Here is a 12,938-nt window from a genome sequence, read left to right on the forward strand (position 1 = left end):
CCCCTTCAGAAACTGGAAGGTTGCTATGAGGTCTCCATGCAACCTTCTCTTCTCCAGGCTGAACAGCCCCAACTATCTCAGCCTGTCTTCATAGGGGAAGTGCTCCATCCTCTTAAGAATTTTGTGGCTTCCTCTGGTCTTGCTCCAACAGTTCCACATCCTTCCTACATTGAGGGCACCAGAACTGCAGGCAGTACTCCAGGTGGGTCTCACAAGAGCAGAGTAGAGGGGGATAATCATCTCCTTTGACCAGCTGCCCACACTTCTTTGGTGCAGCCCAGGATTCCATTGGCTCTCTGGGCTGTGAGCTCACACTGCAGCTCATGGTAAGTTTCTCATCCACCATCACCCCCAAGTCTTTCTCCTCGTTGCTGGTCTCAATTACTTCCCCACACAACCTGTAGCTGTGCCTGGAATTGCCATGGCCCAGATGTAGGATAGGACCTTGTTCTTAATTTTGTTGAACTCCATGAGCTTTGCATTGTTCCACCTCTCACGCCTGTCAAGGTCCCTCTGGATGGCTCATCCTTTCCCTCCAGCTGTGCCTGCCCCACACACTTGGTGTGGTTAGTGAACTTGCTGAGGGTGCACTCAGTGTCCCACTGTCCATGTCACTGACAAAGATGTTGAACAGTGTTGGCCCCAGCACTGGCCCCTGAGGGACACCACTCCTCACTGGTCTCCATGTGGACAAGGAGCCACTGGCCACAAGTCTGTGTGTGACCATCCAGCCAGTTCTTTATCCACCGAGTGGTCTACCCATGTAGCATTGTAACATCAAGGATTACTTGACTTCTCTGCTTGTAGGCATTTCTTTTTTCTCCACTATTCTTGGTTGCATTTGGTAGCTTACCAGGTCATTCATTCAATGTCTCTTTTTTTTCCCTTTAAGGCATGTCAGAGGATTACGAATGGAAAATGCAAAGCCAAGAAGAGTCATTTAAGTATCACAGAATAAGGAAATATGGCCTGAATGGAGTTGTCTGTGCCACTGAAATGCAGTGAGGCTTTGTAATGGCAGAAGCTAAGTCTTCAGGAGTGAAAAGATCAAGAGTAAGTTTGTCACTCAGTAAAAGTAAGAAGAAAAAAGGAACAACAGAGAAAGTGGAAGATAAAGGAACACCATCTCTACCTTCAGCATCCTCCTCTATTATTTCATTTTTTAACAATGTTCCCCCTACCAAAATTAGCTGTCCCATGTGTGGGCAATTGGTGTCCAGGTGGGGAATAAATGAGCACATGGATGAAAGATGTCAGAGACGTCACGGTGAGGTTGGTGTCCTGGATGCACCACCAAACTGTTTCAGGAATGAGAATCCCCCAGCTGCAAACGTGAGCAGTAATTCCAGCTCATATTTTTCAAAAAACATCTTAAATCTAGAAACAAGCCCTTCCAAAAGCAATTCATTGAAAGCAGGAGGGACTGCAGCACAACAAATTAGTCCTTATTTTAGCAACAGTAGTTCAGTCTTTAGTGTTAACAACGAATCACAGGCTCAAACAGTTAAAGTAGTCCCTCTGGGAAGCTTGGCCTCAAGACTGTCCCGAAGATGTGGTCTGCAGGGAGGAAAACAGGTTGTGTATAAAGAGATTGACTCTTCACCTCCAGCTGTTTACAGTGCTGCAGCACAGGATGATGATGAGGATGATTTTTATGCTGGGCATAGTTCTCAGAAGGAAAATCAGCCTGCTCAGATTGAGCACCAAGAACAAAACTTTTCGAAGAAGGAACCTGAATTTCCAGAAGAAATAGACAAATGTAATCGAGAAGACCTTGTGGATGTAGTTCAGATATCGTTACCAGCTGATAATGTTCATGATGAAAAGTTACCAACTTGTACAAGGAGCACCGAAAGAGAAAACAGGTCTGAGGCTGTGATACCTGGTCCTGATAAATCTGAAATGCCTGTAGTCATTTCTGTTTCAGCTGAGCTGACCAGTGATTTGGAAGTCAAGACTCAGCCTCACACCCAGGTTATTCCTTCTTCCCAGACAGAAGGGAACTGTGATGCACAAAATTGCTTTAGCAAGGGTGATGCACGGGTACTTCCTGTGGAAGTTCATGAAGACTTTGATGAGATTGATGATACTTTGTTAGCAGCTGTGGAAGAGGTAGAATTTCAGAATTCTTCTGGGGACATTTCAGACAAAATAAATGAGGTTCGCTCTGTGCCTAACTCTCCTGGTCACCCATACTACCTCCAGAACTTTTTAGTAGTGCTGCAGGCAGTCTTGGAGAATGAAGATGATGCAAGACTATTTGATGAGCAAGATATGAACATCATAACCAAGTTCTACAAATTATCAGGTATCTTTTTTTTAAATACACATTTCCACATTGCCTCTTCTGGAAAGAACTGTTGCAGAGCTTTATGTGCAGTGTCAGTGGGGAATTTTAAGTTGATGAATTCCTTAAGGGGAGAAGCTCCTTTTTTTTCAGGAGACATATCCCTCAGTGGCTTCTTGTAAGTAATCTTTCCTGATGATGTTTAAATGGAAGGTAATGATAAATAGTGGAGACTAGTAAGAAAGATCTTCAGGGAAATCTGTAGTGATGAGTCAGGTGAAGTCTCTTCACCTAACAAATCTAGGTTTATCTGCCTAAGGATTTCTTGGTCTGGTATTGTTCCAGTCTGTTTTTATTAATGATCAGTTTCAGTTAAGCAGCAGCAGACAGGGATAAAAAATTTAGAAGTTAATGAGGGTTGAATTAAGTATTCAAAAGGTTGTTGGATGTAGTAATAATAGCCAGACTATTTTCAGCTAAAATTTAATAAGCTATTTTGTTGAATTTCAGCATTGTTAGTATTTTAAATGTCTTTTTAAAAGGTACTATAAGAGGACACTTCCCTGATAAAAAATCAAATGAATAGGAGGCATTTTTCCCATTGTTTTCCATAGATACATTAATAAAATTAGGCTTAATCTTTGGAGAACCTGAAGACTGCTAGGCAGAGAGGTATTCCATGATTATTGAATTACTCTGTCAGGATACAGCTGCTTTTGTTCCCCAGCATGAAATAGTTGGTTTTTGAAAGTCAAAAAGGCATATTTAGCATCACAACATGCAGAGTTGAAAAATGAAGTTGCCTGTCCATGTAAGAAAAATTATTTCTTATAGGGTAAACACGTCAATATACATTTTAGCAATGTATACTACCCCAAAATACATTGTGATCCTTTTCTGTCCACAAAACTTAAACATTCTAACAATCTTGTTAATTACTTGGAAAGGTAAGTAATGGTATTTTACTGTGTCTGTTTGTAGAACATGAGGGGATTTGAAATGTGTTTTAGAGGATATCTGCATCAAAGTAATTTTCCTAGTACTGTGTTTAGAATTTATTTTTCTTTTTATCCTTCCCTGCTCTACATAAAATTTGCAGTTGGTGGGCAGAAGTTATATGTGAGACTTTTTCAACGCAAGCTGAACTGGTTAAAGGTGAACAAAATAGAGTATGGAGAGATAAGTGTGGATTTGTCACCAGTAATTGAAGAACTGGCTGAAGCCAGATTTCTGCAAACAGGTAAGGGCAGTATGAGTAAATGTTAAAAATACTGCAAATGACACCAGTGCACTACATGCTTGTCTGTGCCTTGGGAAGGGAACTAGAGCAGAACAAAGGTTTCAGGTAGATGAGTTGTGTTGTGTAGAATGAAAGTAGTTAGTGCAAAGCAGGGAGAACTAAGTAATGGTCTTTTCTGGGGCTGCTGGATTTTTGCTCTGCCCATTCTGCTCATTTATGCCAGGGCTGCACCAGGGTTGAGCACTCTGCCAGTGCTGTGGTGACTCCTGACTCATTTCCCCTTGTCAGGCAGCTGTGCCCTTGCTGTTCCCTGGCACCACTCTGTTTTGCATTGGGCAAAGTTCAGATCATCAGGAAGACAAGTTTTTCTGAACAACATTTCTTTGTAATTCAGCAGAATTCTTTAATTTTGCTTTTGTTTTGAAGCTGTAAAGGGTGTTTTTTCCTGATTATTCCATTCCTTCAAACTGAGCCTGTGAAGAGGTCCAGAAGAAGGTCCAGAAGAATTTCAGGGTGAAGCAGATAGTGTCAATAATACATTTTTTAAGAGTCTAAATCATTAGATTAGTACTAGGGTATATGAATGTACCATGAACTGTTGCTTGAGTGTTATGTGTATAACACATAATGAACATATGTGGATCATTTTACTTTTAGAATCTGAACTGGAAGACCTGTGTGAAGGGTTGGATTTGCTTTCAGCCCCTGAGCTAAAAACATTGGCAAAGATCTTTCACTTGCCAAACCCAAATGCTCAGAAACAGCAACTTGTGGATGATTTTCTGAGACTGGCAAAACAGCGTTCGGTCTTCAGCAAGAGTCAGGCTGGTATTGGGACAGTGATCTTAAAAAGGTAAATGTTTGTAGTTAAATTGTGCAGGTAAATGTAAGCTGTGCTTCAAAGGACTGAAATCTAGATGCCTTTCCAAGAGAGGAATGCATTTAGTAAATTTATTCATGAAAAAGGGCAGCATTACATTTTGATTCACAGTGAGTCAAACAGAAGGATAAATACTAGTCTTTTTTAAACTATGTCATGCTTTCAGCTGTGAGCATGATTATCAGTTTCCAAAGCTCCTTGGTTATACAGAGAAACATGTCTGTATTCTATAAAGCAAAATCAGTGCAGAAGAACATGTAGGAAGATAGGGGAAGGTCATAGCCTGTTAAAACAACTAGCTGATGTTTGTTTGCTCAGTGGTAGAATAGAATGCTCTTTGGGGACAATTAGAGGAGAGCAATAATCTCTTTTTTGTGATTGACTGTACTTTAGCATAGTGCTTCCCTTTGGCAGTATTTTTAAAGGGAAAATTTTGTTTACTTGACAAAGTGTTCTTTCTTTCCTGTGAATGTTTTCACTGTGGCTCTCACAGCTGTGTGTGTCAGATGCCCTTGACTTTTAGGTCTTCTGGGGTCCAGATTCAGGTTTAAGATGCTGTGCTGCCCTAATAGTGATTACAGCATTGCCATTTTTGGTGTTTAGGGCTGGATCTGTAGCTTGAACATCCACAAAAAGTCTAGGAATGTGAACTAAAGTAATAGCCAGGGTACAAGTGCAAGGGTGCAAGTCAGTTTGGGAGTTTATAAGCTTTTTTGTGCAGTTACCTCTCTTAATAACTAATACCAGAAAGTAACTGAGTAATAACACATAAACAAAGGTTGCTTGTCCAGCTTGTCTGACAGGCTGGAGAAGTAGGGACTGAACTCAAGAGCTGTGGAATCCTTTCTGGATGAAATGCAGTTGGGTAGAAAGCTGGCAGCTATCAGTATGTACTGCATTTGCTGCAATAGCATATTTTGTCTTTCCTATGGTATTCTTTTTCAAGCAAGAGACCTATAAGCTTTGTCAGGTTTTGGAGAGCTATGTTTATTGGACAAATATTGCTCCCTTCTAGCCCGAAATCTATCATGTTATTTTCCACTTGAACAAAAAAATTATTCTTCATTCAGTATATTTTAGTTTTTACAAGTGATGGTAAATGATAAAGAGCATTTGTTAGAATAATTGTATTTGTCCTTCCAGGGTGAAGGACCTGGCTGGAAAATGTGTCAGGGTCTGTAAGGGCCCTCGAGCTGTCTTCTCTCGTATTCTGCTGCTGTTTTCCCTGTCTGAGTCAATGGAGGATGAAGAAGCTGGTAGTGCTGGTCAAGGCCAGCTCTTCACAGTCCTTATGGCAAACATGAGGCGTATGGTGTTCCCCAGTTACACAGTAAATAGGAAAACACAGGTCTTCCAGGACAGAGATGATCTAATCAGGTAGGGAGAGCTTTGGCAGCTTGGAAATCTGTTTGTTCCTAGAAAGCAGCACTTGGGTGAACTCATCATGTAGAGCTCCAGATGTAAATATGTAGAAGTGGACATCTGTAATGATTTTAAATGCAGTTTTGTACCCAGGTAGGACTTGTAATTCCCAGTGGATTGCATTTTGGTCCAAAATAGGATATTTATTTGCTTCATGATCATCTGCTGATGAAAGCTGTTTCTTCATTTAATGTGCTGATTATTAGAGTGGACTCTGAACCAAACCAAAAGTATGTTCTCTAGTTTGTAAGTAAATTTAAACATGTTGTGCCCTGCTAGTTTAAACTCTGCTAATGCTACAAGATTACTAGGCATGACTGCATGGTTCAATGTCTTTGGAGATGGAAGGGAAGGAATTGATTTCTGTTAACTGTAAATGCTTCTTGAGCCCAGTAAATTTACTGTGTTTTTTTTCCCTCAGGTATGCAACTGCTGCTCACCTGTCAAATGATATAGCCACTGCAATGGTAAATGGGAACTGGGAAGAAGCTAATCATCTGTATTTGTGTGCTAAGCAAACCTGGAGTGAACTGAAAAATCACCCCTCTTTGAGGTACTGAACTGGAAACTGGCCTAGTGTTCATATGAGACTCAAGTGTATTATCTTACTTTTGATACTTTTCCTTTTGAGAGGCTTATAGACTAGGGATATTATTTAAGCCTGATAAATGTAGAGGCTTTAATGTTCTAGAAAGCTTTGAACTTCCTGATTGTTTGTTTAGCTTTTAAGTGATAATATGAAGAGGCTTTTTTTATAAAACCTTGGGAATTAATTGGTAGGCATGGATAAAAAACTAAACCATTTCTGTTCTGTGTGCCAATGCACACAAGAACAAGAGCCTTATTTTCCCCTTATCATAGTTTGTTTTTATGGCTTCAGAAAAATGGCAGTAAGCAGAATTTAAAATTCACTGTGAACAAAAGAGTGTTGCAAACATTATGGGAAAACATCCTGGGTTATTCATGTCTTTAGACTTCCAAGTGGGTGTCATTCAGGAGATGTCACTCAGTATCTGAGAACTGAAATAACATGTATTGGTTTGAAGTGTTCTTCATCAGTTTTTCTTTGTTTTCTGGCTTAATGATACACCAAAAGTTAAAGCCTTGTGTTTGTCATTATATTCAACTCCATGGCAACTGATTAAAAATAATGTTCAGTGGAGATCTGTTCCATTCCACACTGAAGACAGTGGAAAAATATCATTTGCTTTTGGTAAGGCATTCAAAAGACTTTGTCTTGAGACACAGAGGAGCCTACTGAAAAGATGTTAGTTTTCTTTCATGGCAGCAAATTCCTGTTCTAGACTTTTCTTTTGTTCAATTACATTTCTGAACTTAACTTCTGACTCACGAGAATGAGTTGGCAGTAACATAACATGATGTATTAAGTTATTGTTTTGCATCTGATGTAAAGCTGATTAACTGATAATTCCAATGCTGTTGAAACTAAAATACACTGTGCAAGTGCAGCTTGCACCTGCTCTCTAAGCTAAACTCTTGCCTTGGCTTTGGGTTCTTGTCTTTGCAGCTCAGTTCAGTTTGGATATATAAGGCATTTAATTTTTGTAAATGCTTTAGGTATAAGCATTCTTAGTAAGAGAGTTTTAAGAACTGAAATTGCCATAATGAAATTGATCTGAGCTGCTGTTATTTTTCAGCTATCACAGAGCTTTACCTGAGTATCTGCGACGTTTCACAGTTGGTTGGGTGTATACAAGGATCCTTTCTCAAGGTGTTGAAATTTTGCAGAGACTTCACATGTATAAGGTAAAGTAGTGAAGTGAACGGGAATATATGTTCAATATAGCATTGTACATCAATTTACCTTTCTGATGTGGCTGGAAAATGGTGATAATGTTTGCCAGGGCTTGCTGCAGCTCTACTAACAGTTTACTCTTAGGGGAAAAGTTTCCATAAATACATCTCTTTTCTAGAGTTTTTAAGATATACCTATGCACCTGAATTGCATAGTGGAGCAAAAAGCAAGTTTGACTTGTGCAAGTGACAAAGTTTTATAGTGCCTATTAGAAGGGAAAGTGACAAGCTAACTTCAGCTTGGTTTTGTAACTCGATTAATAAAGCTACAACCCCTTTGCTACAGGAAGCAGTGCAGGAGCTGCAGACCCTCCTGTCTCAGGATGTGTATTGTGCTGACAGCAGAGGGAGATGGTGGGATCGTCTGGCTCTGAATTTACATCAGCACTTGAAAAACGTGAAGAAGGTACCTTCCCAGCTGCTGCTGTAGAGCTGGAAACACTCTGAAAACAGAAAACATTTTAAAGAATTATTTCTTATGAAAAGAACCACAGAGTAAAGTCTCCTAAAAATGTGGATATTGGTAGGAATCCCAAGGTCAGGCAACCAGTTTCTCCTCAGATAATGAACATTGAGTGTATCCTTGGTTGGCCTGCTTTTTCCTGTTGTATAGAACACCATTTGGCATGAAAAATTGCATGGAGTTATCAGGTAGCAGCTTCCTAGCTGTTCTGCTTTATGAATTTGCTTAATGTGTGAGCAGAGAAATTTCTTGCAGTAAACACTTTGCTCCTGAACCCGAGTTACAACGAGGCCACAACTGGAATAAAAAAAGACAAACTTGACTGGAAAGAGCTTAGAAAGGTTTTCAGACATGCACATTTTTATGCTCCTTGAATCAATTGGTCCTGAACAGACAGATGTACGTAGGTTTTTCTAAATAACTGCTTGTTGCCTTGCTCTTTGCTAGGCCATTGGCTGCATCAGGAAGGGCCTGGCAGACCCTGCTGTGCGCACTGGGCATCGTCTCTCCCTCTGCCAGCGAGCCCTGCGGATCAGAGACTCACCCAGCTGCAAACAGTTCAGGTGCCTGCTGCATGATCTGCCTGGCCTAACTGTGGAGGATGTGACACATGTAAGTCAGGGTGCTGGTGGTTGCTGAGAAATAACAACTCATGAGGTCTTTTTTTTCCTTCTGACAAAAAAAAATAATCTGGGAGACTCTTGTTACGTGCTGCTCACCTGTCTCTGACTGATTTGTGCTGCAAGAAAATACTAGTGTGTTTCTAAAACAAAAGCCTTTTGTAATCAGATACTTCTCCATTGGTCAGCTCCCTAGCTGAAGTTAGTCAGCTGCACCTGGTTTAATTTGCATGGCTTTCTATGCAGAGCTAGTCTGATCAGCTATAAAATCCACTAATTTACCAGTAATGCTCTCAGAGCCATTCTGTCTGAAGAGTCTGGTCAGGTCAGTGCATTGCTGCTGGTGTCTTCAGGCCAAGCATTCTGTGTACAAGAAAAACTGGTGGTAACCTCAACATGTTGTCAGCATTAGATTAATGGCTAAAAAATGTCAGTGTTCTTTTAGTAACCTTTGGGAGTTACACACACTAAGTATATGCTATGCAAATATTCAATGTGGTGCACTTGGATCAGATTGGAATGGATTTTTTTTAACTCTTGCTTTTCCATACCATTGTAAAGATAATTCTATTTGGGGAAAATCAGAACAGAGCTCACTTGCTCTCTTGGCCTCCATACCACATCTCTCCCTACAGTCTGTTTTTGTCTCAGTGTCCTGAGGGTTAGGGTTAGGGTTAGGGTCCAGACTCAGTGTCCTGACTCAGTGTCCTGAATCTTCTATATTCTTTCCTCCTGGTCTTGCATATAGAAAAATTTTGTTCCCAGCATTTTTGCTAGACCTTTTTTTCTGAAAAATTTGCCAGTTTATAAAAGCTAAACAGAACGATTTCATAGGAATGCCAGGTTAAATTTTATTCAGTTGATATTTGGAAACAAGTCTAGTTCTGATTTAAGAAAACTGAAAAGGAGGAATGTGTGTTTTAGGTAAGATTCAAATATCTAGGCTGAAGTTTTCCAAGTGTGGTGCTGGGAGGTAACCAAATGTTTTAATATGTTCAGGTTACAATCAGTGGAAAGATGTGTCCTCAGATTGGGATGGGAAAATCTGTATTTCTCATGGAGGATGTTGGTGATGAAGAAGGTGGTGAAGACTGCAGTGTATCCACAGTCATGTGCTCGGTCGAGGAGTTGGCATTAACTCATTACAGACAGAATGGTTTTGATCAGGGTAACAGTACCATTTGTTTGGGATATTTTTAGAGTAAAATAACTGTGTGACTAAAGAAACTATTGACTAATCAGTTTAGTTAATAGACCAGTTTTCACTGCTTTCATTAGACCAGTTTTAGTCTGATTCTATTTCCTTCCTTTGTGTGTATATGCATATTATACATCTAAAAAAAACACCACCCAACCTTCATGTGTTGACACAAAGATGTTTAATAAGTGATCAGGGTGGAAAAAAAAAGATGCAAAACCAGTCATGCCCTGCAGAGCAGTGCTCAGCCAGTACTACTCAAAAATGCAATGTTTTGATAACAAAATGTTACATATGTACACGTGGGTTCTATTACATCTGTACACACTCATGTATATGTGTGTGGGCTTATACATACACATGTGATGTATATTTATGTCAATGTAATAGAAAACAGTGTTTTTTATATATATATATATGCACAGACATTTTGTTTTTCATGTGTTACAGCCTGTGTATACTGGCTGAACACTGCTCTGCTGCTGAGTGCTTTTTCCAGCACACAGATGTATGTATATAAATGAGTATCTGTATACACATCTGTATAGCTCCATATATGTGTGCATACATGTACGTGTATATATATAACATTTCTAGCTACATAAACGTTTGGTTGTTAATATATCAGGTTTTTAATGTTAAAAAATTGTGTGTTTAAAAACTGTCCAAGTAAGCACAGTAAGCCTTGAGGGGACAGGGCAGAAGGATGTGACCCTGCTCTGTAACTAAAGGCCACTGGCCTTGGCAGCACAAGCCACTGGCAACTGGGGCAGGAGTAAAGTGCATTTGCAGGGTGCTGCTGTAATGGGAGTGTGTGCTGACCTCAGCTGTGCATCAGCTTGAGCACAGCAGGTTTCTGCTTCAGGTCATGATGGTTTAGTACCTCTTCATAGGAGATTTGCTGTAGAAGTCAATGCTTTTATTTTTATTCACTTTTCCCCTTTAGGTATTCATGGGGAAGGCTCAACGTTCATTACACTGTATGGGCTGCTCATGTGGGACATCATTTTCATGGATGACATACCTGATGTTTTCAGAAACTCCTATCAGGTAATTTTGAAAGATTTTTTTGTAGTTAATTTATTTAGCCATTGCTGTAGACTCAGTAACCATGTTAAATCTTATTTGGGATTAGATTAACATTTTATTCTGAGGGACTTTCCAGACAAATCTTGGTGTTTCGTTCATTTTATTATTTGTTGTATCAGGTTCATTACTAAGGGGCTGCTCAGTAACTGATTGCTGTGTCAGTTTGGATTCATAGTCAGAAAGGAGGGGATTCATCTGGCTAAATGCAACTGTCCTATAGCTGAGCTCACAGGGCAAAGTGTCCTGTATAGTTAGTGGCAGAACAGTGCAGTGCCACAGCCTTGTTCATCCCCTTTGAAGATGATACATTCCATTTAAAAAAAGAAGATGGAAAGGCTGTTTGTTTTCAGTAGCCTTTAAAAGGATGTCACATTTAAACTCAGGCTTGGTAACACCCCCACCCACTCCACCTCAGCATGTTCATGCTTTGGGATAATCCCTCCTTTTTGACAAAGAAACAACCAGCCAAACAACTACAGCCCCCTGGCTCTGTGCCACAGCCTAAAAACTTGCGGTTTTTAGCTGAAACACGTTTAATAATTGCAGTTAGAAAAGCTGATCAGTTAGGGACATGTGCTTAGAAAACTCTAAAAAGCCATCTGAAATATTACAGAATGAAAAAAGGCTAGACAATTGTCTTCTCTCTTCCACCTTAACCCATTGCATCTAGTGGAACTCTGGCCAAGAGGGAGACCAGACAATGCCACCCTTTTCCTTAACTTACTTGTGCTGTAAGAAATTATAAGTTTATATCAGTATGACATGTCATAGGTAGAAAATTCTTATTCTAGAGGTGAAACATACAGGTTATTCTTGTCTTGCCCTACCCCCTTCTTTATTTTTCTTCACCATTCTGAAGTAGAAATCCTTGTGGCTGAGCTGTAAACCACCAGGCTCAGAGACAGGACAGGAAGGGAACTCCTGTAGCTCCAAAGGCCATACAAAAGCTGTGAAATTGAATTTGTGCAAGTAGCTCCTGTTGTGGAATGTCTGCAAGTCTCATCAGGTGCCACAGTTGTATGAATATCATGTGCTAAAAGCAGGTGTTTGTTGTCAGTGCAGACTACCATTTTCTGTAGAACTTGCCTTTCCAAACACATTAACTTTTATGTAATCTTATGTGCATATTATGCCTACTTTTAAAAGAAAACCCCCCAGACTCTCCAAACTTGTGTGTTTCTACCTTCATTACAAGCCCAGTATTTACAGGTCACTTGCAAGTTTATTTTTTTTTAAACTAGATTTTCCTTGTTAATGCAGAGCAAAGCTATATGCGCCTCAGGCATAAACAACGAGGAGCTGAAAGCTCACACCTGATTTTCTCAGGCTTCCTGGGCTGTATTTTTGTGGGATTATCTGTGGCAGCAGTTTGTGTCAGGCTGAAGCACTTTGTGTTTGCTTTGGAAGAGCTGGAATGGCACTCAGGTACTGCTTGGCAGCCTCTTTCAGCAGTGTCCAAAACTGAACTGCTGCAGTGTGTACCACACTGATGTGTTTGTTCAGTGCTGTGCGTGGGAATCACTGCTTGTAGGAGCTTGAGTAATATGTTGCAATTTCATCACTGCTTTGTACTTTCCACCCCAAATGACTCACAGCACCTGAGCAGACTTGGTACTAATTTCAGATCCTGACTAGAATGTTACTGCTTGGAGTGTTAGGAACACAGAGAGTTCTTTGTCTGTTGAAGGAGACCTGTCTAGTGTTCAAAACCAACAGGGCACAGGCTGAGATATGGCCACTGTTTGTTGCAGTGGCATTGGGTGTTAAAGTATAATTTAATAAATGTTTATGATGTGGTGGATATGTTCAAGTTAAATCAGCTCAGTGTTTGAGTGAGTTCGTAGGTAAGAAAAATATGAAGTTGTATGTTGTCATTCTGGGAACAGCTGCTGTGCTGGCAGCTCCTGAGAGCTATATTGACCTT

General features: G+C 40.2%; 1 protein-coding gene across 1 annotated transcript in view; it reads left to right on the forward strand.

Annotated features, from left to right (window-relative positions):
• Positions 1–1,014: 1,014 nt before the first annotated feature.
• Positions 1,015–12,938, forward strand: part of FAN1 (FANCD2/FANCI-associated nuclease 1) — a 13,486-nt gene continuing 1,562 nt past the window's right edge. The window contains exons 1-11 of the mRNA XM_009070712.1: positions 1,015–2,308; positions 3,387–3,527; positions 4,185–4,380; positions 5,551–5,784; positions 6,251–6,382; positions 7,488–7,596; positions 7,931–8,050; positions 8,555–8,719; positions 9,727–9,895; positions 10,872–10,975; positions 12,924–12,938. The exon at positions 12,924–12,938 is cut by the window's right edge and continues 192 nt beyond it. Of these exons, the coding sequence (XP_009068960.1) occupies positions 1,015–2,308; positions 3,387–3,527; positions 4,185–4,380; positions 5,551–5,784; positions 6,251–6,382; positions 7,488–7,596; positions 7,931–8,050; positions 8,555–8,719; positions 9,727–9,895; positions 10,872–10,975; positions 12,924–12,938 (2,679 nt within the window). The remainder of the gene's footprint in view (positions 2,309–3,386; positions 3,528–4,184; positions 4,381–5,550; positions 5,785–6,250; positions 6,383–7,487; positions 7,597–7,930; positions 8,051–8,554; positions 8,720–9,726; positions 9,896–10,871; positions 10,976–12,923) is intronic.

The sequence above is a fragment of the Acanthisitta chloris genome, unplaced genomic scaffold, assembly GCF_000695815.1.
Source record: "Acanthisitta chloris isolate BGI_N310 unplaced genomic scaffold, ASM69581v1 scaffold30512, whole genome shotgun sequence".
NCBI classification, from domain to species: Eukaryota; Metazoa; Chordata; class Aves; order Passeriformes; family Acanthisittidae; genus Acanthisitta; species Acanthisitta chloris.